The sequence below is a fragment of the Balaenoptera musculus genome, chromosome 2 (assembly GCF_009873245.2).
Source record: "Balaenoptera musculus isolate JJ_BM4_2016_0621 chromosome 2, mBalMus1.pri.v3, whole genome shotgun sequence".
NCBI lineage: Eukaryota > Metazoa > Chordata > Mammalia > Artiodactyla > Balaenopteridae > Balaenoptera > Balaenoptera musculus.
Genome location: NC_045786.1, coordinates 31,514,516 through 31,536,603, shown reverse-complemented (window position 1 = coordinate 31,536,603; position 22,088 = coordinate 31,514,516). Strand labels below are relative to the sequence as shown.

Here is a 22,088-nt window from a genome sequence, read left to right as displayed (position 1 = left end):
TGTCTTTATTGTTTGGGAAAATCGTGTAAAGCCCCTCCCCTAACGGTAATCTAGAAGGTTCCTTCCCTTCCACCCTCGAGAGAGTTGGGGCTAGTGGTTAAGAGCACAGATGGCAGAGCCAGGAAGCCTGGACCTCACTCCGCTGCACCAGCTCCTGGCTCTGGAACGGTCTGGACATGCCGCCCGGGGCTGTGGGAGCGGAGCTGATTGGATCAGTATCTGGCGATGGATGGTGAGGGGTGTGGAGCGCTTGCCGTGAAGAGGAGGATGCGGGTCTTACATCCGTGGGAATCTCAGGAGGTGGGGGAGGCAGTCAGGTGAGGCTCTGCACGCAGCTGGGACCGTGCTGGGCCGGGCAGGGAGCAAGATGATGTCCCCGTCTTCTGGGGTGACATCGAGGGAGGGACGAAGCCAGCAGTGTGAGGCAGGATGAGAGGAGGCATGGGACTGGCCAGGGACACCGTGGGATGGGTGGGGCCTGATGGGCGGGAGTGACAGGTGGGGTGGGAGCAGCTCCCCAGGTGCCCTCAGGCTCCCCCCTCTCTGCAGGCCCTCTTCAGGTGCCCCCTCTCCCCGCAGGGGTTTCTTGGGGGGCGGTTCTCACATCCTCCTGCTGGCATCCTCAGCCCCTTTCTGCTCTGGATTCCCTGATCTGGGGGGCCGGGGTGGCAGCCACACATCTCCAAGGGTGCCCTGATTTTCTCACACTCGATTTTGAATTGAAAATTAACTGAGAACCCCGCTTTCCAGGCAGATGAGCGAGGCTCCAGACCACCGGTCTCTCACTAATTCCAAACGCCGTCCCTCCTTTACCCGGGGTTTCTGAACATAATTCCCACTCCCCATCTCCTGGGCTGGGTGGCGTCTGCGAGCCCTCCCACGCAGTCTGTGCAAACTGCACTTACGATGTGCCAGGCCCTGAGGGTGCAGAGATGAAAGTGACTTAAGCCTGCATCGAGAAGCTCGTTCTAGAGGGAGACAGACACGCAGAGACTCCCCATCCACCCGGGTGGGGCTGGGTGATCAGCAGAGACCCCGCTGCCCAGCCCGTGAGTCCCTTGCAGGCTTCCTGTGGACGGGCTGCCGCATGGGTGATAAGCAGAGAGGTCCCGGGACTTTGAGGGGGCCTTTGGGAAGTCAGCTGACCAGGCGGGCTGAACGTGGAGGTCACGGGTGTCCTTAGCATGCAGTGGGGTTGGGGGTTGTGACGGGGGCCAGAGCCCTGAAGGAGGACCGGTGGAAGGTGAAGGTCTGGACTGAGGATGCTGATGAGAGAGGGACAGAGCAGGGCCATCAGGGGGATGGGGAACTGGGAGGGCCCTGAGCATCTCTGGTGGATGGCCAGGGCAGAGGCTCCTGTGTGGGAGCACAGGGGATGGGTGGGGAGCGTCTATAAGGGCAGGCAGGGAGGGATCTGAGGAGGTGCCAGCAGGGAGAGGGTGCCCACCACGTGTGGAGCTGGGATTGCGTTGCTTTGACTCGAATTGCACTGCTTTGCCAGTGGTGTGTGTCCAGGGCAGGTTTCGGGGAAGGAGAGAGGCGGGTGAGGGACTGAGGCAGGGCGCTGCCCCACCTGCATCTCCCATCCTCGGGCCCCTGCAGCACCGCCACCGTCCCCAACATGTGCCAGGGGCTTAAGACACATCCCACAAGATCAGTCAGTCACATGACATTCCCCAGGAAGTGCAGGGCTCCATGGGAGAATATATAGTAACAACTTCTGTTCGGGGAGAAAGACCACATTGCTGAGCATGAGATTCAGAGATAGAACAGCCTGGCGATGGCAGTCACGGGGTTTGCACCCCAAAGCACTCAGATAGCGGTCAATGCTAATCAGTTACTAAAAAAGACACGGCACTGTGGTAATAGGAGGCTAACCAAGAATAGCTCCCAACCCTACATCAGATAATACCATGGACAGCTCAGGAAAACTAAGCACAGCTCAGAAAGGCTGAGAAGGGGGTGTGGCACAGGATGGCACCCCAGGGCCTAGCGTGGACTCCAGACCCTGCCAAGACCACAGGCAGCCTTCACGGAAGAGAAGCTGGTCTCTCCACCTGAGACCAAGCCAAGGCACAGACTACTGGAGCTGAAGGATGCCTGGATCTGGGCTTGCAGAATCTCATTGCCTGGCTGCTCAGGTTGGTTTCAACAGCCAGCAAACGGTCCTCTTAAGAGCTGGCAGTGTGCTGTCCTTGGTGCTGATGCACTGCCAGGTCTGCCCCACGGTTGGCCACCCTGCCCCGCTCTGGGTGCAGTCAGGCCAGCAGGTCAGCGAGCCTGCGCTAGACTTTGGCCGAGTGGTTACTTCTCAGGACAGTGCTCGGGGCACCATGTCAGGTAGGAGGGAGGTTGTTGTTCGGGGCGTTGCCTGTTTGCCCTCCTTGGTCAATCCTCCTCTTCGTTGGCCCGAACGCTTGCAAACGGCCTCTGATTCTGCCTCTGGGACCTATTGGCCCACTCTGACTTCTGGTGCAGCCCTATCCCTCCCCTCACCCTTCCCACTTAGACTTTGGATCTCACGCTTCCCCTCAAAGCAGCCCTTGTTGCCGGCTGGGAGACCTCTGTTCCTGACCTTCACTTCCAGAGCTTCTGGGTCTCTGGCTGTGGAGGGGTATGCACTGACACAGACTCACCCACCCAAGTGTCTTCCTCAGAAGGGCTCAGACCCAGACCACCCCGCACCCAAGCCAGGTCTCTGGGTACTTCTGAGTTCCTCTGGCTACTTCTGCTGCTGCTTTCTTCTCTAGTCATTGAAAATAGATGCTCTTCCTTGCTGTGATCTATTCCCTTCTACATTCATTCATTCGTTTATTCATTCACGGGGACCCAAGTATATAAAAGATAGCACGCTGGTCACTTTTAGAAATATGAATGTTAATTTCAAGAAAGGAGGGATAGTCTAGCCGTTCACCAGTCCTCAAAACCCGCTCCAGACACAAGAGTAGTGGCGGGTCACGGTGCTTCTTGCTGCATTGGATTTGCAAATCACGGGAGATGTCATGAAGTGGAATTGCTGCCCGAGGTTTTTCTTGCCTAGTGTCTTATTAATATTTAATCTCCAACCCTCTTTTAAATGCCAAGAAAAATGAAATCGGATGAATTAAGCCAAAGGTTTCCAAGTCACCTAAAATATGGGCCGTTTGGCCCATATTCAGAGATCATGGCCTGGTAATTTTTACAGTATTTGTGGGAAGATTGATTTCTCTTCTGCACCACAGTTATAATGATCAAGTTCCAAAAAAAGACTTTTACATACAAAGCAAAATTGTTCAGCCCTAAAAAAAAATGGAAATTCTGACACCTGCTACAACGGGGATGAACCTTGAGGCCACTATGCTGAGTGAAATTAGCCAGTCACAAAAAGACAAATCCTCTATGATTCCACCCAGTGAGGTACCTAGATTAATTAAATCCATAGAGACAGAAGTGGACTGATGGTTGCCAGGATAGAGGTGGGGGGAATGGGGGTTAGGGTTTAAAGGGGACAGAGCTTCCGTTAGGGATAATGAAAAGTTCTGTGGCCAGATGGTGGTGATGATTGTACATCAGTGTGAATGAACTTAATGCCACTTAATTGTCCACTTAAAATTGGGTAAAACGATACATTTTATTTTATGTATATTTGCCACACAAAAAAAGAAAAGAAAGAAAAGGCTCTTGTCTCATTAACTGGCCTGAGCCAATTTGAATCATCTAAAACTAAGTTGAGCCAGTCTGAGCCCATGAAGGGGCAGAGGAGTGGTGGACACCAGATTATTAATCCTGCTGGGCTTTCACATAGGTCATGCAGACCACTGGGTTATGTAAGATGGTTGAGCTCATACCATGTTAGTATCATTAAAAGAAGAATATGTTGTCAAATGTACCATGAAAATACTCCCTTTCCTCATCCTCAACTTTAAGGAAACCAAGATGTTCTATTTTGCATATTCATGACAGTTGAGCAGGTAGATTTAATAGAAGCTTACTGGATGCTTGGGATCTCCTTTACACATTAGCTGGTTAAACTTGTTTTTCAAATTAGGAGTCATAGGACTTAGTGTTGGCAGCCATAGGCAGTTCCATTGAGTTGTTTATTATTCAGGACTAATAGGATTGATTGGAATGGAGAACTCCTTCCCGAATCTCGAGAACAGAGAGCTGGTCTTGGCAGTTCCCTGCTGGGAAGGGCAGTCTCTATAGACAAGTGGGAGTTAAATATGGGAAGTGCCTTGGAGCTGGAATTCGAACATTGACTTAGCATGGTCATCTGGTTTCTTCTGACCTGGGTGCCTTAGTGTCATCCATTTATCTGATGCCATGCTCGCTCTCACAGAACGTGTGTGGGGTGCGCTCTAGGCTGAGGGGGGGGAGCAGCTGGGGGAACAGGGAGGGTCTCGGGGCTCCCGGGAGCCCCCGGCCGGAGCCTGCCATAAGGCCAAGAGATTGCTCTTCACTTTGGAGGGTCGCTGTCGTTAAACTGCTCACACAGGGCTTCTCACCTTGCAGTTAGCGGGGGCCGGGGTGTTTGTAGCAAGCTGGTGGAACCCGTGGGAAAAGCAGCCTGCTGGCCCCCAGCTACGGATGCAGAAGGGGTCATGGAGCTTTCCTCCTTTGAGAGTTGAGCTAAATCAAACATGACACTCCCCGTTTCTGTAGCTGTGCCTGCAGTGATGGGGCTCCCTCCTTCCCCACGAGGGAATACGACTGACATCCCAGGTGCGAGGCTGGTGCCCGGGATGGAGGAGTGTCTGAGGTCCTGCTGCTGTCTGGGTGGCCTGCCTCCTTCCCCCGGCCCACCCTCCTCCCCTTGCCCTTTGCGTCCCTCAGGAGGGCTGGTCCTGCATAAGCTGGTTGTGACCTTCGTGCAGGGGTCTAGTGCTGAGCTGAAGGGGGTATCAGAGGCAGAGGCAGTGTGTTTTAGATCTTTCAAGGGCCCTGCTTACTCTTTCTTTCCCTGTTACTTTAAAATTGTAGCTATAGACACATACCATGAAATATACCATTTTGACCATTTTAGAGTGTACAATTCAATGGCATTTAGCACAGTGATGTACAACCACCACTGTTTAGTTCCAGAACATTTTCATCACCCCAAAAGGAGACCCCATACTTATTTGGCAGTATCAGTCCCCAATCTCCCCTCCTTCTAGCCCCCAGTAATGACAAATCGGCTTCCTTCCTGTGCAAGCAGACCCCCTGAGATACTGTGGTTTGGTTCCAGACCACTGCAATAAAGTGAATGTCTCAATAAAGCAAATCACAAACTTTTTGATGTCTCAGTGCATCTAAAAGTTATGCTTACGCTATACTGTAGTCGATCAGGTGTGTAATAACATCTGAAAAAACAATGCACACACCTTAATTTAAGAGTACTTTATTGCTAAAAAATACTAAGCGTCATCTGAGCCTTGAGAGAGTCGTAATCTGTTGTGCTGGCGGAGGGTCCTGCCTCGGTGCTGATGGCTGCTGGCTGATCAGGCTGGTGGTGCCTGAAGGCTGGCTGGTTGCGGCAATTTCTTAAAATGAGACGACGGTGAAATTTACCCCATCGATGGACTCTTCCTTTCACAAATGATTTCTCTGTCTCATGCAGTGCTGTCTGATAGCATTTTACCCACAGTAGAACTTCTTTCAAAACTGGAGTCAGTCCATCCAATTTTGAAATTCTCCTGCTGCTTTATCAACTAAGTTTATGTAATATTCTAAATTCTTTGTTGTCATTTCAACAGTCCTCACAACATCTTCACCAGGATTAGATTCCTTCTCAAGAAACCACTTTCTTTGCTCATCCATAAGAAGCAACTCCTCATCCATTCAAGTTTTATCATGAGAGTGCAGCAACTCAGCCCCATCTTCAGGCTCCACTTCTAATTCTAGTTCTCTTACTGTTTCCACCACATCTGCAGTTACTTCCTCCACTGAAGTCTGAATCCCTCAAAGTCATCCGTGAGAGCTGGAATCAGCTTCTTCTAAATTCCTGTTAATGTTGATATTCTGACCTCTTTCCAAGAATCACAAATGTTCTTAGTGCCATCTAGAATGGTGAATCCTTTCCAAAATGTTTCAATTTACTTTGCCCAGATCCATCAGAGGAATCACTGTCTATGGCAGCTGTAGCCTTCCAAAATGTAAATATTTCTTAAATAATAAGATTTGAAAATTGAAATTCCTTCTTGATCCATGGGCCGCAGCATGGATATTGTCTTAGCAGGCATGAAAACAACATGAATCTCTTATATCTCCATCAGAGCTCTCGGGTGACCAGATGCATTGTCAGTGAGCAGTAATATTATGTTCATTGTCAGCAGTAATATTTTGAAAGAAATCTTTTTTTTTCCTGAGCAGTAGGGTCTCAACAGTAGGCTTAAAATTTCCAGTAAACCATGTTGTAAATAGATGTGCTGTCATCCAGGCTTTGTTGTTCCAGTTAGAGAGCACAGGCAGAGTAGATTTAGCATAATTCTTAAGGGCCCTAGGAATTTTGGAATGGTAAGTGAGCATTGGCTTCAACTTAAAGTCACCAGCTGTGTTAGCCCCAAACAAGAGAGTCAGCCTGTCCTTTGAAGCTTTGAAGCCAGGCACTGACTTTTCCTCTCTAGCTATGAAAGCCCTAGATGGCATTTTTCCAATAGAAGGCTGTTTCCTTTACATTGAAAAGTTGTAGTGTAGAGTAGCCACCTTCATTAGTGATCTTAGCTAGATCTTCTGGATAACTTGCTGCAGCTTCTACATCAGCACTTGCTGCTTCAGCTTGCACTGTTATGTCACGGAGGCGGCTTCTTTCCTTAAACCTCATGAACCAACCCCTGCTAGCTTCAGATTTTTCTTCTGCAGCTTCCTCACCTCTCTCAGCCTTCATAGAATTGAAGAGAGTTAGGGCCTTGCTCTGGATTAGGCTTTGGTTTAAGGGAATGTTGTGGCTGGGTTTGATCTTCTATCCAGATCACTACAACTTTCCCCATATCAGCAGTAAGGCTGCTTCACTTTCTCATCATTCATGTGTTCACTGGAGTAGCACTTTTAATTTCCTTCAAGAACTTTTCCTTTGCGTTCACAATTAGGCTGCTCTTTAGTGCAAGAGGTCTAGCTTTCGGCCTGTCTTGGCTTTCCATATGCCTTCACTAAGCCTAATCATTAGTTTTTGACTTAAAGTGAGAGACATGAAACTCTTCCTTTCACTTGAACACTTGGAGGCCACTGTATGGTATTAATTGGCCTAATTTCAGTATTGTTGTGTCTCAGGGAATAGAGAGGCCCAAGAAGAGGGAGAGAGAGGTCAGTGGAGGAGTCAGAGCCCACACATTTATCAGTTAAGTTCATTGTCTAATATGATTGTGGTCTGTGGTGCCCCAGACAATTACAATAGTAACATCAAAGATCACTGATCACCATAACAAACATAATAATCATGAAAAAGTTTGAAATATTGCGTGACTTACCAACACGTGACACAGAGACACAAAGTAAGCAAATGTTGTTGGAAAAATGGCACCAGTAGATGAACTCAACACAGGGTTGCCACAAACCTTCAATTTGTGAATAACACAATATCTGCAAAGCACAGCAAAGTGAAATGCAATAAAACAAGGTCTCTCTGTATAGATTTGCCTGTTTGTAGACATTTCATCTAAATGTAATCATATAATATGTGGCCCTTTGTGTCTGGCTTCTTTCACTTAACATGATGTTTTCAGGGTTCGCCCATGTTGTAGCGTGTATCACGACCTCATTCCTTTTCATGGCTGAATGATGTTCCATTGAATGGATATACCACATTTTGTTTATCCATTCATCAGTTGACAGACATTGGGTTGTTTCCACTTTTTGACTATTGTGAATCATGCTGCCATGACCATCCCTGTACGTTTTTGTGTAGACACCTGCTTTCAGCTCCTTTGGGTCTACACCTCAGAGTGGAATTGCTGGGTCACATGGGCATTTAATGTTTAACTTTGTGAGGTATCACAGACTGCTTTTCACAGCAGCTAGACATTTTACATTCCCACCAAAAATGCATCAGGATTCTAGTTACACTCAAATTAAAAAAAACGAACAGCCTGAACGAAGCCTTGATGGCATGGCATCTGGACGCACCATTGTTCAAGGGTGGCTTTAGTTGACGTGTGTGTTTGTTAATACCCTGGCTGGCCCCACAGAGTCTGAGGCAGCAGGACCAATGAGTTATGCCTTGGTGCTGGTCGGGAAGATGTCCTGGGCCTAGACCTTTGTTATGTGCATCTTCCCGTCCTGAATGCGGGTGCCCAGGGTGGTGCAGGACACAGAGCAGATGCCTGCTCGACTGGCCATGTGGACACAGACTCTGGGCAGTGCTTGACGAAGGATGGAAACGTAGATGCCAATGAAAAATCTGGTTCTGCTCAAAAATGGTAGTCCCCCGGGTACCACCTGCCCTTCCTGGGGCCCTGTGAAAAAAGAGTGAATGATGGAGTGGAGAAGTGATGGGGCCCCGGGGGCAGTGGCGGAGGAAGTTTTAGCGGACGAGTCTCAGAGAACAAGGCCAGGCCCCGAGTGGCTTCCCCAGTGCCTCTTGTCATGATTCTCGTAAGCCAGAGATGGGCTTCAAAAAGATGCGATCATCCCCAGAGGGATAACTATGATAAGAATAAAGACTTTATCCAAGCTCTCCTCCTCCTGCAGATAAATATCACAGAGTGACCTGAATCGTAAGAGGAATGGGAGAAAAAGAACAAAATTGTCATTTTTCGGAGCCACCTATTTGTCAGGGGAAGGATTGGAGGGCCTTTGAGAGAAGACCTGGAGGGCGCTGATGAGACCGTCAGTGGCCCCGTGGGTTATGCTCTCAGCTTGGCCCCACTGGAGCATCCTCCGTGTTGCTGCCCCAGCTGCCCCTCCTGAGCTGGAATGTCCGATGAGTCGGGCTGACCGATGCCCTTGAAAACAGAGCAAGAAACAACTCCTGGAGAAGACTCCTGCAGCACTTGGGGTTTCTCTGACTCGGAGTTGTGTCTGGGGGCAGATAGGACAGTCCAGCGGCTTCCTTGGCTTTGCGTTCATGCTGTCTGTCCCTCACTGAGCTCCCCTCCATGTCACTCACGTGCTTGTCATTCAGGACAGCGCTCGGAAACATGCAGCTTTTGTTCCAGATGGTGTGAGCGGGCGTGCGCTTATTTGCTGTTATTCCATCTGCAGCCATGTGGGGTATATTGCCAGATTTTCAGTTTAATCCAGCAGACACAATCAGAATTGACACGTTAAAAAATCCTAGCTTTCGTTTCCCTGACTAGAGCCAAGATATTTATTTGAACAATTTATTCAAATTAGTGTATTTTTCTTACAAGCAAGTCATCTCTGCCCTGAACAGCTGTCCCTGGTTCTGGCATCTTGTGACCAGCCTGTGCCATCACATCGTGCTCTGGTCTCCAGGCTCCATGGAGTGGGGTCCGGGGGGTCCCCACTGCATTAGCATATTTCAGGTCACATGTTTCACTCACCCCTCCCCCCCAGCAATGGCTCATGGGGGTTCCAGTGGGTGGCACTGAGAACGCCCCACTACAGGTACTTGATGAGGTATGTGGCCCTCCCCTCCCTGTTGGCATCTTATTTTGAGGTGTGCCTGGCTGCTGTACCGTGGGGAGGGCACAAAAGGATTTAAACAGCATCTCCCTCTAAGATCCATATGGGCCTCTAACCATGTTCATTTCAGATCCTGTGTCCCCTGCTGCCAAGCCCCCCACCCTGGCCCCTGAGATGAAAATTTGAGCACCAGATGGGCTCTCCCAAGGAGAAGCAGCACAAGCCGTCCTCCTGCCTCTCTGGAAACAACCCTGGCTGTTTATTATGAGATGCAGTTGTCATGGTGATGAGTGGTCGGAGGGAGTTAGAGAAAATGTTGGCCTGGGGTCGAGCCTGTAGAAGCTTTGGGGAGAAGCTGCCCTTGTATGTGGACCTGAGACCTTGTGTTGCCTGTGGTCACCACATGCTGTGGTCCCACACTGAGTTGTCTGGGGGATGGTGTAGGGCACTGACTTCCAGCCTGGGTTCCCCTGGCCAAGCCCAAACTGCGTCCCCCAGAAGGGATACCTCTTCCATTTGCCAGAGACACCCAATAGAAGGCCAGCAGCGGTCCTGGTGTTGCCGTTTCCCACTATGTATTCGGCACCATGATGACAGTCTGTTGCCCCATATGACGGCCCTCTTTCTGCCAGAAAAATTAGGTTCTAGCCCAACCTGTAACATTTGTAGAAGGAGTGTTATCTTAGTCCTTTTGGGTTGTTAAAACAGAATACCATAAACTGGGGGACTTAGAAACAACAGACATTTACTTCTTAGTTCTGGAGGCTGGAAGTCCAAGATCAAGGTGCTGGCAGATTTGGTGTCTGGTGAGAACCCACTTCCCTAAACAGCCATCTTCTTTTACATCCTCATGTGGCAGGAGGGGCGAGGGAGCTCTCTGGGATCCCCTTTATAAGGGCACTAATCCCATTCATGAGGACCCCACCCTCATGAGCTCATCTAATCCTAATGACCTCCTAACAGCCCACCTCCTAATACCATTTGCCCTGGGGGTTAGGTTTCAACATATGAATTTTGGCGGCGGGGGCGGGGGGGGGGACACACAAATATTCAGTGTGTACTAGGTGTGGCTGACCACGTTTTCATTTTTCAGTTGATTGGTTGGTTTCTTTGGGGTTTTTGGAGTTTCCTGGTGCCTGTTCGGCTCCTTGTAAGGCAGTGCAGGCCTTCAGGAAATGAAGTTTGTGAACTCAGCCTAGGGACGGTCACCAGGTTAGAAATTTCGCAAACAAGAAGGTAAAATACTGATGTGCTCTAAGTGGACCTTGAAATTGGGAGGTGTACAGGACAGCAGAGGGTTGTCTGGGGCATTCCCACATTAGAGCCTTACTTAAGGCAGACGGGAGCACCCTTTGAGGTGAGAGACCCCTTTGGACATTACAGGAGGTTTTTCCTGGTGTGTCTTGTCCACAGCCGGAGGTGCAGAGCCAGTAGGGCTGTGGCAGGATTAGGAGTTCGGGAAGAAGCCTGGCTCCCGTGGGACCCTGGCAGGAGTGACTCCTTCAGGCTCAGCCCTGCAGGAAGGGGTGCTGTCCGCTCAGCTTGGGCAGCATGGATCCATGGTGGGCAGATTAGACCTGAAAGGAGAAGGATGGGGCCAGACCTGAAAGGAGGGCTGTGATGGGTGGAGCAGGGGGCCCCAGAGCCCCACCTCAGGACAGACCAGAACAGCGGGGCCAGGTCAGGGCCCACCGGCGCCGTCTGGGGGCTCACGGGGCTTTGGGGTAGGGGCAGTCCTTTGGGCTTCCAGCAAGGAAGAGGGGACCAAGCAGACATCTGACCCTCCTGGCCCCAGCTGTGCCCTGCACCCCCTCTGCTCCGGGAAGGCCTCATTTCTTCCTGTGGGTTGAGCGAGCCCAGATTGCTCTCGGGATGTGGCACAAATCTGCCCTGTCCTTAATGCCCAGACAGCTTTGTCCACCTCCTATCTGAGCCATCCCCTCCATGCCCGCAGCCTCTGAAGCCCAGTGGTACCTGCAGTCACAGAGAGGATGCTCTGCTAGAATCCCTGGTCTGCCTGGTGCACAACCCCCCTGTTCCCTTCAGGGCTGGGACGGTGAGCCTGGGTCTTTTCATTTTTCTCTAACCCCCGCGTAGAGATCTAATGAAGAGTCACAGGCCATGACAGTAACAGTCTAGGTCAGGGAAGACACGACACGTGGCTGTGCTGCCTGAGACTGTGGGTACCTGGCCATTCCTGTCCACACCTGGAGCCTCAGTCCTCTTACCTGTAAAGCAGGAATGAGCACATCCATCTCATATGGGAGAGGATGTGATCAATAACGTTACTTATTTATAAATAAACATAATGTAAATATGAGTATAATCTATATGTATTTTCATAATATAAATTTATTTATAAATAAAACTTATTAATGTCATTGGCATCATCATATTGTTACTGCTTGATAATCTATTTCCAGAAAGTTCTGGAACTTGACTTAAGATGCTGGCTCACCAGAGCCTCCTTTGGGGTTTGGACAGTGATTTCAGTGCTTGGATCTGGAGAGATCTTCTGGATAGTACAGGGCACTAAGTAGAGAAAATATACCTAAACTTTACATTTTGTTCATCGAAGTAAGAGGAATTTTGGTTTGATGTCTTCTTTAAGAGAAGACTTATGACATGTCCTTGGGGCATTTTTTCCTCTAGTAGTAGATTGGCTAATTTGCATTAACTAAGGAATTTAGGTTTTTGAATTTGCATTGAACTAAGAATTTAAGTTTTTTAGAAATATAATTTTAACCCTTGGACACTGTTGCTGGGAATGTAAAATGGCTTAGCTGTTGTGGAAAACAGTATGGTGGTTCCTCAAAAGATAAAAAATAAAATTACCATATGATCCTGCAGTCCTACTTCTGGGTATATATATATATATATACCCCAAGAACTGAAAGCAGGAACTCTGAGAGATATTTGTACACCCGTGTTTGTAGCAGCATTATTCACAACAGCCAAAAGGTGGACGCAACCCAGGTGTGCGTGGACTGATGAATGGATAAACAAAAAGTGGGCTGTATACACGGTGGAATATTATTCAGCCTTAAAATGGAAGGACATTCTGACACTTGCTACAACAGGGATGAACCTTGAGGACATTTTGCTCAGTGAAGTAAGCCAGTCACAAAAAGACAAATCTTGTATGACCCCACTTGTATGCGCTCCTTAGAGTAAATTGATAGCGGGAACTGGTGGTTGCCGGGGGCTGGCGGTGGGGTGGGAATAGGGAGTTAGTGTTTGATGGGGACAGAGTTTCAGTTTTGTAAGATGAAAAGAGCTCTGGAGATGGATGGTGATCGTTGCATAATAATGTGAAAGTACTTAATGCCACTGAACTGTACACTTACAAATGGTTAAGATGGCAAACTTTCTGTTATATGTATTTTACCACAATTAAAAATAATAATAAACAAGAAATTAGAAAATATGATTCAAATAACTTTTTAGAAGTATAAAATTATACATATTATTGGCAGAAAAGTTAAATTATATCTGTATGCACACACACATACCTACATACACATGCATTTTACAAAATTGCATCATATTGTATCTCCAGTTTTGTGTCTTGGTTTATTTTTCTTTTTTTAAATTTAAATTTTTATTTATTTTTTATTTTTGTATTTTTACTTTTTCTCACATGTGAAAACACCATCTTTGTCTTTAACTTCCCGGTTTCCAGGTCTGCAATGGTTTGGAGCAGCCGAGGAAGCAGCAGCGCTCTGATCTCAATGGCCCTGTTGACAATAACAACATTCTAGAGGTAATTTTTCCAAGGAAGAGAGTTCTGGCCCAGGGCCCTGATGTGGGAGCTGCCCACCCTGTCTTCATGGGCTCGCCCTCTCCACCATGTTCTTGTCCCACCCAGTGCCTGGGGGAGGGGGGGTCCCATCAGGCAAAGCCCGGTGGCCCTGCAGGAGGAGGAAGGGAAGGCCCTTTCCTGTTGACTCAGACCCACACCACGGTGTGCCCATGTGTTGCCTTTGGTGCGTGGGGGTCATTGGTGCTCCCCGATTTGACAGAAACTCATTCTACCCCATTATCTGACAGTCATGTTCTAAAACAGGATTACTCAAGGGTGGCACCATTGACATTTGGGGCCAGATCCTTCTTTGTTGTGAAGGGCCGTTCTTTGCACTGCAGGGTGTTTAGACACATCCCTAGCCTCTACCCACTAGATGCTAGTAGCAGCCCTCCTCCCCAAGTTGTGACAACCAAAAATGTCTACAGAAATTGCCATATGTCCCCTTGGGGACAAAAATCACTTGGGTTGAGAACCACGGTTTTAAACCAACAATGTGGTTTTAATAAACAATCCCATGTAAACTTTCACTGCCATGATGGGGAGGTTATTAGAATGAGGCCTTAAGCGAGTTATTTCCCTTTTCTGGATAACATGGTTTGGATGAGATTTTCTAACTTGGATGAAATAACTGTGGCCACCCACGCAGTGGCGTCTGATCTCCTTCCTTGCTTTTAAAGATGTGCCTGGAAATTCTCATGCCCACCAGTTAGGGAACCACTGGGTGTATTCCTTCTAGCAGTGACATGCTAGTCTAGTTTTAGCTGATGGCCTTTTGTACTCGAGATTTTCCATGAGAATTGGTTACATGTACCCCACCCAAACATCATGGCACCAGAAAGACACTGGTTTGCTGTAAGGAGCTGACTTCTTGGGAAGACCAGTCATAATTAATTAATTATGGTAATTAACTAATTACCATAATTAATCACCACCATTAATTATGGTAATTAATCATCTTAGCCTAGATCTTATGGGCCAACTACTTAAACCTATTGTGTGTGTGTGTTTTCATATTTCCTAACAGACAAAGAAGGTGGCATCATTTCCAAGTTTTGTGGCTGGTAAGTGACTAAATTTTCTCTCTTAGGGGGCAGTTGACATATTTTCACGTCCAAGCAAATGGGACTTTGACTTTTGGTTTTCTCCCGCAAAGCTTGTGTAGAAAACACACCTTCAAGGGGAAGGCAGTTCTACAGTAAGGCAAGGTGCTCGGCCCCATGTCATCAATGGGAGGGGAGAAGATCCAATTGATTAGGGAACAGGAGACCATTCCATTTAATTACACTTTCAGTAATGGCCTCACACATGACACGATGATTGAATTAATAGATTGAAATGTCTCTGTATAAGCTGCTAATTACGATCTAACACTGTTGATTAGGGTGGATATAATTGCATCCAAATTCAGACTGCTAGTTTTTTTTTTTAAGACTCTTCATTTCCTTCCACGCTCCTGTCTCTTTTAAGGAGGTTAATATTGCATTTTAACATTCAATTAAAAAAAAAAACAACCCAGCTGATCTGTTCTGTGTCACTCTTGGTGTGGGGAGCACTCCTGCTTGGCTGTTGTCTGAAGGGCATCAGGGAAACCCCGGCAACTCCTTTAGGACGCCCTCCAACCACATGGTAAAGAGCCTCTTAAAAGTAGGATCTTTGCTTGCCAGGAGGCTGATTCCTGCTCTTGCTAGTGGGTTACAATAAACAATGTGAAGTTTATTAATTCTTTCAATAAGCTGGTAATTGATTTTTATGAATATTTATGGGAGCAAGGTAAATTAATCTTCAGGAATAAATGACTCTAGACTTTTGCTACCCTGGTTTTCTTTTTTACTAAAGAACTAAAAGAACCTGGGAAGCTGAAGCCCTCAAATTCCCTTTCAAGGGACTGACTGGTTTAAATCAGGCTAGCCCAATTCAAACTGGTTAAAAGTGAATTCACTGGCTCAACCCGGTTGCAACTGGTTCCACGTTATACTGGCTTGGTGTTGTTCCAGCTGGATAAAAACCAGTTTTGAACTGTCAGAACCAATATTACACAATTCAAATAGCCTTGACCCCATTTTGACCAATTCCAGTAGGCTCAGATGGATTTTCCTCAGCAGTTTACATGTGGTTTGGGGTACGTTTTAGCTGGTTCAGACTGGATCACACTGGTTTTCATCGGGTCGCAGTAGATTATGATGATCCCAATCCAGCCTGCTAGTGTGGTTGTTCCAGGACCCAGTGACTGGCAGGACCCAGCATCTCCTTCATAGGGGAGGATGCGGTACATTCCAGCTCCAGTCTCCTTGGTGATCAGGATGCCAGGATGGGGCTGTGCCAGTCCACTGGTCTGGTGATGGAGGCTCTTGTGGATCCAAGAAGCTCACTTTTCTTTTTTTTTGTTTGCCTACTCCGCGCGGCTTGCGGGATCTTAGTTCCCTGACCAGGGATTGAACCCGGGCCCCCCCCTCCCCCACAGTGAAAGTGCCGAGCCCTAACCACTGGACCTCCAGGGAAGTCCCAAAGCTCACTTTTCAACATATTTCATGGTGCCATTTGGGCAGGACTCCCTCAAACTGTCTGGGGGGATGATTTGCACATGAGGCTCCCCTGGCTTGAATAGGCCTCACACCTGCAAGGAGGGGAGGGGGAGGGACCGGGAAGCAGAGTCAGTGCCTGGGTGCCCCGAGTCATACCTCTAGCAGTCAGACTTCCAGAAGACTCCCCACTCTGTACCAGCTGACTGTTCCAGACCAAATCAAAACAGCTGCCTCCAACCAACCCAGACTGGCTAAGGCTGCTTGTGACCAGCTCATACCAGTGTGGACCGCCTTACTTTAGAGTGTCCTATAGAAGAGAAGCCCTTCGACTGTTACGAAAACGTAGCAATCTTAAAGCAAACACACACCCCTTCATAGCAGAGGATTCATATTCAACAAAGACTTGAAGGACCAAAAGTCTGACTCAGGAACAGGAAGAGATAATGATGAAACACCCTAGGATGGAATGAGTGTGGGGAAACCACCCCCAAATTAGACACCTTGATCAGTTAGGAATGTGTTTCCATGCACCTGCTGGGAGCTTGTCCAAACAGGGAAGCTTGTTGTGTACAGAGGTCCAGAGGCGAGTGGCTGCTGGCTCCATGGGTTCGTGACACGGGGATCGGCCTTCTCCTCGGGCGGGTCACCTCAGCCCCAGCCAGTGTCCGTATTCTTCCGGACACCACTTCCTGTTCCTGGCAGGAAGCAGAGAGAAAAGGGCAAAAGTCCACGCCAGCCGTGGTAGAGATGGGAAAGATGGTGACTGCGTCTCGAAGGAAGACACATCCTTGGGGGGTACAAGGCTTTGGACTTCCCATGGAGGGTGCCTTGTAACCGGATGTGTCCCTCGAGGGGCCCCTGGAAGCCATACCCATGGAGTGAGCTTAAGAGATGTTGTCTCCTGGGACACTGGGACGGCTCCACACACCCTCCCTGATGGGCGTTTCTTACCCTCGTGCTCGAGGCGAGCCCCTGGGCGGCTGTGTGGACGCTGCGTGGACTCTCGGAAGAATCCAGCCGACAGACTGTGCGTCCTGCCTTTTTCCCTCTGAGGAGGCAGCCCCACGTCTGGCTGAACTTAGGAGCCCTCATGACTCTGAGTGTTTAGTTGAACCTTAAAGTACCTGATGACCTCTTTGTCTCCCATCGGCTAGAGATGTGCCAGTGACTGCACCCTGAACCTCAGGGTTGCCTGGACCACTGGGCTTCCAGGAAGGAGGGGAGCAGGTCTGGAGAGGGGGCTGGAGGGGACATGCCCTCGGTGTCGGCCACACCCTGTCTGGCAGGCGAGCATTCCAAGCGCGGGGGAGCCTTCGGGCACGTTCAGTCCTGCGACCCAAGGTCTCAAGGGCTGAGAAGACCCACTGTGACCTTGAGGAGGAGTGGGCCTTCTGCCAGCTCTGCACTGCGGGAAACCTTCCTGGAGCCTTGATGAGGGAGAGCCTTCAGTCCCAACTCATGCCTTACTTCACATCCTATATTGTTAGTAATAATGCAAGATGATAGTTAACAGTTACAGCGATGCCGTCTTCACGTGTCTCAGGCCCTGGGTGTGTGTCAGTCCCTGTGCTGGGCCCTGTGTATCTCCTTCACGTCAGCCTAACTCACAGGTTAGGAAGCAGTGAGGCTCCTCCGAGGCCCCATGGCTGCCAAAGGGCGGAGCCGGGCCTTGGACGCACGTCTGGGTACTTGACAGCCCGCCCTCCTCGCCGAGCTGGTTTCCTGACTCCCTAATAACGCCTTTATTCACCACCATCAGTAACGGGCCATATAGTCCTTGTCAGCGCTACTCGGGCCCGGCACGGCGCTGATGCCTTAACCACGCTGACTCGGTGACCTCCTAGCAACCCCCAGGGACGGTGCTGCCACAGATGAGTAAACCGAGGCTCAGAGAGGGCGCATGGTCAGGTGGTCCCTGCACAGCCCGGGTGGGAACCTGGGCTGGGAACCGGGCTGGGGTCTGAGCTCGCCGCGCCCTGCTGTACTATCCGAGCAGCCCGCCACGTGCAGCAGGAGCGGGGGCGCCTTCACCTGGTGAAGATGCACGGCTCCAGTTCTGGGGAGTCCACTGAGGAAAACCTTCTGGATATCAGAGCTGCTGGCCCCACTCAGGCTCAGAGTCACCGAGTCATTGAGGGAAGAGCCCCGCCCCCACCGGTGACCACCGTCTGTGGGAAGGCGCTGGCCTTCTCGGACCCTCTTGGTTTGGAAGGTTGACACTGCAGGGTACCTGTGGAGGGTGGACCCCTGCACAGAGCTCTCCCACCGTCCCGTGGGGAGGCATCCCAGGCGGCAAGGAGCAGCAGGAAGGCCAGGGTGTTCCCTCCCGCGGGCCGTGGAGGTGGCAGCATGCGTCCACGTGGGCCAGAGGGTCACCTGCTTCTGAACGAGTATATGTGAAAGTCTAGCTTTTCTATCAAACCAGACATGTGCTTATTAAAACCCAAAGGCTGGTGCTGGTCTCGGGCGATGGAGCCCCACAGCAGCAGCTTCAGCGCCAAACAAAGGCTGATCGATGGTGTTCTGTTCCTCACACTGCTCTCCCCCTGGTCCAGCAGCCAAGGCTCCCGTGAGGTGTCCTGGACCACCCACACCCCGCCAAGACCCTGGGCTCGTGCTCAGATGCCGCTGGTCCTCCAATCCAGGGCCCCTTAAAGGGGTCCTTACACCCTGTTGTCTGAACCTGTCAATGTCCCACCCTGGGTGCTGGGAGATCACGGGGGCCTCATCCCCCGACTTCCAGGCCTCGGGCTGAGCTCACCTCACACCTTCCCTCTCTGAGGGGTCCTCACAGTGGTGATGAAGCCACTTGGCTATATTCATACACTGGGCACTTCAGATCTGAGCCTTGGTTTGCTCTTAAAGTAAGCAGTTGGGGTGAACCTGTCCAGATAAGACTCCTAAGTTGAAGGCAGCTCTCACCTCCTCCTTGTCAGCCTGTGACAGGGGCAGGGCTTCCGGGCCCAGAGCAGGCCTGGGTGGACACGTGGGCCCCCTGGGTCCGGGGTGCTATTGGCCGGAGGGTGGGAGTCAGAAGGGAGCAGAGCGTTCCAAAGAGGGCTTAGGAAAACCAAAAAGACTTCTTGTTAGAAACAAACAAAACCATGTGAGATCTTGTCTCCAGTATTGCATTTGGTCAGCATGAATAGGGCTTGGACCTGTTTTTTTTTTTTTTTTTTTTTTTTTATAAATTTTTTTTTTTTTTTTTTTTTTTTTTTTTTTTTATGGCTGTGTTGGGTCTTCGTTTCTGTGCGAGGGCTTTCTCCAGGTGTGGCAAGTGGGGGCCACTCTTCATCGCGGTGCGCAGGCCTCTCACTATCGTGGCCTCTCTTGTTGCGGAGGACAGGCTCCAGATGCGCAGGCTCAGTAATTGTGGCTCACGGGCCCAGCTGCTCCGCGGCATGTGGGATCTTCCGGGACCAGGGCTCGAACCCGTGTCCCCTGCATTGGCAGGCGGATTCTTAACCACTGCGCCACCAGGGAAGCCCCTGGACCTGTTTTTAAATGGGGACATTTATTCACCAATAGAGGTTTGTTAAGCTTTCTCTGAATAGTGCTTGGATCAAGCCAAGAGCCATAAGATTGAAAAATTATTTCTACCCTGGAAATCCCTGTGGTACCTTCTCCTTTTCTATCTGCACATCCCAGACCCCTAATCCCTCTCTGCAGTAGAAGCCATTGTCAAATTTCCTGTGAATCCTGCCAGAAATTTCCTGGACATATATAAGACTATACATAGAGCTTTTTATTTATTTTTTAATATTTTGTTGAAGTATAGTTGATTTTAGACCTTTTTCTTAAAATAGATATGAGCCACATGGGTCTGCACTTAGCTCTCTCACTTCTTGGTAGATTTCACTTCTTGATAGATTTCTTGGTAGAGACAACAACTATAAATTCACCTAATTATTCAAGTGGTAACACAGGAGTCAGTGATGTGGCCGTATGATGCCGTACGATGGGGTATTAATCAGCCCCCTCTGGACTGATGGTTACATGGTTTCTGCTCGGTGCAGCACTGAGCAGCCTCGTGGGTGAGTGCTTGCGATCAGGTGTGAGTTGAGTTCTTTTCTTTTCTTTTTTTTTTTTTGGTTGCATTGGGTCTTCGTTGCTGTACGCAGACTTTCTCTAGTTGTGTCAGACTAGTCTTCATTGTGGAGCATGGGCTCTAGGGGCGCAGGCCTCAGTAGTTGTGGCTCACGGGCTCTAGAGCGCAGGCTCAGTAGTTGTGGCGCACGGGCATAGTTGCTCCACGGCATGTGGGATCTTCCCGGACCAGGGCTCGAACCCGTGTCCCCTGCATTGGCAGGCAGATTCTTAACCACTGCGCCACCAGGGAAGTCCCATGGTGTGAGTTGTTTTAGAAAAGCACTTCCTGGATAGAGCGGGGTTACAGGTTAGCATCACGCCTGCTTGGATAAAGATGACCAGACAGCTTTCCCAAGAGGTAGAGGGGTCACATGGCTCTCCATCATTTGTGAGCATGTGGGTCATCTGTACGGTGTGCCATCCCCCTGTTTGCTCTTAGCCCCAGGCTGATGGGTGGAAAGTGGTATCTTGGTAGTTTCACGTGCATATTTTTCATCAGAAGTGAATCACAGATACCATTTTCCTATGCGTATAAGCTGTTTGTTTCTTTCCCTGTGCGTTGCATGTTTATTTCCTTTGCCCATCCCTCTATCAGATTTTTGGTGTTTCTTATTTATTTGTGCTGTTCTTCACATATAAAGGAAATAAGCCCTTTGATTTATATTGCAAAAGTTTCCCCCAGGTTACAGTTGTCTTTTGAATTTCTTTTTTTTTTTTTTTTTTGTACATTTTAAAATTTGCTGAACATTTTATGTAGTCAAGTGTATTCATCTTTTTCCTTTGAGGTTACTGAGTTTTTGAGATTAGTATGACCTTCAGAGTCCTAAGATATTTTCAAGATAAAGTTTTCTTGTAGAGCTTTTATGATTTTATTTTGAATTAATTTAATATTTGATTGATTTGGAATTTGTTTTGGTATATGGATCCAGGAAAATTTACATTTCAAATGAGACAGCTAACCAGTTGTGCCAAAGCTATTCACTGAATCTTTTTTTCCACTGGTTTGAAATGCAGCCTTCATCATACATGAAATTTGCCATGTACATGTAGGGCTATTTCTGGATCTGTTACACTGATTTGCCCACTCAGGTTCCCGAACCAGGCTGCTTGCTTTCCTTGATTTATGCTGCATTTTATTCCCTGGTACAGCTAGTTCTTCCCCTTGCCACCATCATTCCTGATCACAAATTCCCTGGATCCTCTTGCATATTTATTTTTCCATAGAAACTTTAGAATCAGTTTATCTAGTTATGCAATAAAAATTCCTATTGGTTTTTTAATTTGGCATGCCATGCATTAAATTTATCTATATAGGGGAAGTGTCAGCTTTACAATATAGAATCTTAGCCAGAAAAGGACTTATCTTTCCATTTATTCAAGCTTGTTTATCTTCATCAATAAAATTTTTCTCGTAAAAATACAACACACATGTTGTTAGTTTATTCCTTGGTGTTCTATCCCTTTTATTGCTTTTGCAAATCTTATCTCGTTTCGTTATTTTTTCTAACATATTACTGTTTGTAGCTACAAAGAAAGCTGTTGATTTTTTAATATATTAAATTTGGAACAACTGCCTTAATGAATTCTTTTCTTTTTTGAGTAGATTTTTAGTTGTTTTCTTGGGTTTTTCTTGGTAAACAGTCATGCCGTCTGCAAATAAGAATGATTTTTGCTGCTTCCACTCTTGTTTTCTGTTCCTTTTTCCTCTTGTCTAATTGATTGGGTAGAATACAAGGAACAATGCTATAGAATAGTGATTTCTTTTAAAATGATGCCTTTTGGGGAGATGCATCCCTTTAATTTTTTATCATAAAAAATTTCAAGCGTATACAGAAGAAGAGAGAATACTATGATGAACTTCCTGTGCCCTCAGCTTCAGTCTCGACCTGCTCACGGCCAGTCTTGCTTCATCTACATCCCCACCCTCTCCTAGATTATTCTAAAGCAAGCCTCAGATCTCACTATCCTCTTTAAATGTTTTGAATATGTATCTCTAAAAGATAGGAAGTTTGTGTTTAAAGATATTATAATACTATTACCACAACTAAAATAAAATAATCATTTCTTTGTATCATTAAATCCCCAGGCAGTGTTTGCCTTTCCCCAGATTACAGTGTGCTTATCTGTATAAG

The 22,088-nt window shown here is 48.3% G+C and overlaps 1 protein-coding gene across 5 annotated transcripts in view; it reads left to right on the top strand.

Annotated features, from left to right (window-relative positions):
• The window catches only part of APBA2 (amyloid beta precursor protein binding family A member 2), a 230,682-nt gene that overhangs the window by 172,161 nt on the left and 36,433 nt on the right, over positions 1-22,088 (top strand). For all 5 annotated transcript variants that reach the window (XM_036844816.1, XM_036844817.1, XM_036844814.1 and 2 more), the window contains exons 5-6: positions 13,223-13,303; positions 14,370-14,406. In XM_036844816.1, the coding sequence (XP_036700711.1) occupies positions 13,223-13,303; positions 14,370-14,406 (118 nt within the window). The remainder of the gene's footprint in view (positions 1-13,222; positions 13,304-14,369; positions 14,407-22,088) is intronic.